Below are 2,436 nucleotides of genomic sequence, written 5' to 3'. Positions count from 1 at the left end.
GATGGCTCTGTGCTCACACTCCTCTGCCAGTGCCAGCATCTCCTCCGAGCTGTCCGTGTCCTCCTCCTCCTTGGACAGCTCCTTCAGGATCTTGCTGCAGGCCAAGGCCCCTGCGATGCAGTCCTGGCTCTGGGGACCGGAGGAGCCACCGTGAGACTCTAAAGGGACTAGCCAGGCTCAACCCAGCCTAGGGAACCCAACACACTGCCCTGGGTGATGAAAACAAGGCCCAGGGATGGTGTGCGCCACTGGGCAATCACTGTCTGTGACCACATCTATACAGACAATTTAAGCCCCACTCCAATCAATACACAACCTCTGATGGCCCAGGCTCCCGCGTGGCCTGTGGGAGGGGACTGCTTGCCCTGCAAAGCCTAATGGATAGCACATGCCCAGCGCATGCACCGGCCCCCACCAGAACCTGTGTGAGCTACAGAGGGCGGCACCACCCGGGCTGTGTGTGCCCAGCAAGACTCGGCCCTGGACATAACCACAGAATGAGCTTTTTTAGCAGAACTTTTAATTTAAAAATTCCTTTCCTAGGCCAGGCACAGTGGCTCATGCCTGTAATCCCAGCACTTTGGGAGGCTGAGGCGAGTGGATCATGAGGTCAGGAGTTCGAGACCAGCCTGGCCGATATGGTGAAACCCCATCTCTACTAAAAATAAAGAAAATTAGCTAGGCGCAGTGGCACATGCATGTTGTTCCATTTACTCAGGAGGCTGAGGCAGGAAAATCGCTTGAACCCAGTAGGCAGAGGTTGCAGTGAGCCAAAGCCATGCCATTGCACTCCAGCCTGAGTGACAGAGCAAGACTCCGTCTTAAAAAAAAAAAAAAAAAAAATTCCTTTCCTGCCTAGAGCTAAGTTCTTTGTTCTCTAACTCCAGGTGCCCCAAGTCCTTCCTGATGTTGGAGATGCCCACACCCCTCCACAGGCCCCGCTTGCACTTGGCCTCAGGCTCTCCAGCCACACTCCCCAGTTGGCTGCTGGCCTATAGCTGTGTCTGCTGAGAAGCTGGTGTTATTACCTGAGCCCAGATGATTCCTGCCAGCTCCCGACGGTTCTGGACGATGGCCCAAATGAGAAGGTCACGGACGGGGTCCATGGTGAAGGTCACATGGCCTGAGGAACGCTTGTAGAGGGACCGGAGGCTCACTCCCTGCACCTGGTAAACAGTGGACAGTCAGAGTCCCAGCTGGGCCCCACTGGCTCAGAGTCACTGGAGGAGCCTATTGGAGGTGAAAGCCCTGATCCCAGCCCTGACCTTCTCAGGATCTCTCTGTCCCTGGAGAACTACAGCCTGAATTTTCAGCAACACCCTAGATCATTCTTATGCACACTGAAGTTTTTTAAAGCACTCTTCTAGAGACATCTAGAAACATCTAGAAAGTGAAATACCCATCTAACTCCTTTACCAACGTTTGTAGACTCTTGTTTCATGCCAGGCACTTCAAGGTTCCCTAGTCTTAGCTGATGGCATCAAAGCCACTTTCTCCGAGATAAAATTCTGGCACAGTGGAGGGTGTTAACAGGTCAGTGACTGTCTTCTCCCTGAGGGAATCTCCTTCAGTGTCTCTGGCAGAGAGGCCACTAGGAAAGATCTGCCAGGTGGGCTACAAGGCTCACACACGAGCAAGGACGGGGCACCTTGCCCAGACCCACCTCCCCTGCATGGCTGGGCTTTTCCCCAGACCAGGAAGCACGTACTCATGTAGCTGGGAAACACTTCCCGGAAGTAGAAAGCACATCTCCAAAATCATATACTGTAAAAAACATACCTCAAGTGATCCTAGAGATTTCCTGAAGGTGTTTCATTATAAAGAAATGTGTTTTTCTTCCTAAACCACAGGTACAGATAAGCCTGAGCTTCTGTTTTGGACCTTCCTAAGCATATTCCAACTGAGAGTCCTAAATAAACTCTCTGGACTTAAGAAGCACAGATTGTTAATGTATAAAACCAAGCCATACACGGCCTGGTGCAGTAGCTTACGCCTGTAATCCCAGCACTTTGGGAGGCCAAGATGGGTGGATCCTAAGGTCAAGAGTTCAAGACCAGCCTGGCCAACATGGTGAAACCCCATCTCTACTAAAAATACAAAAAATTAGCCAGGCATGATGGTGGGAGCCTGTGATCCCAGCTACTCAGGAGGCTTAGGCAACAGACTCAATTGAACCCAGGAGGCAGAGGTTGCAGTAAGCCGAGATTATGCCATTGCACTTCAGCCTGGGCAATAAGAGCGAAACTTTGTCTCAAAAACAAAAAACAAACAAACCAAGTCATACCCATGTCTTTCTCAAGAGTGAAGACAGAGCTCACCTGGAACAATGGATCGATCGAAAACCTGGAGGAAATAGACTATTTTCTAACAGGAAAAAAACAAAACCAAATGTGAGCTTAGAAGAGATGGAGAACCTAAACATAAAAATAATCAGAA

At 50.5% G+C, this 2,436-nt stretch overlaps 1 protein-coding gene across 1 annotated transcript in view; it reads right to left on the bottom strand.

Annotated features, from left to right (window-relative positions):
• Nucleotides 1–2,436, bottom strand: part of TRPM2 (transient receptor potential cation channel, subfamily M, member 2) — a 116,824-nt gene that overhangs the window by 47,727 nt on the left and 66,661 nt on the right. The window contains exons 8-9 of the mRNA XM_011954232.1: nucleotides 1,029–1,166; nucleotides 2–129 (exon numbers count right to left, since the gene is read on the bottom strand). Of these exons, the coding sequence (XP_011809622.1) occupies nucleotides 2–129; nucleotides 1,029–1,166 (266 nt within the window). The remainder of the gene's footprint in view (nucleotide 1; nucleotides 130–1,028; nucleotides 1,167–2,436) is intronic.

This window comes from Colobus angolensis, unplaced genomic scaffold, assembly GCF_000951035.1.
Source record: "Colobus angolensis palliatus isolate OR3802 unplaced genomic scaffold, Cang.pa_1.0 Scaffold38, whole genome shotgun sequence".
NCBI classification, from domain to species: Eukaryota; Metazoa; Chordata; class Mammalia; order Primates; family Cercopithecidae; genus Colobus; species Colobus angolensis.
The sequence above is the reverse complement of the archived record's forward strand: the minus strand, read 5'-3'. Positions and strand labels throughout refer to the sequence as shown.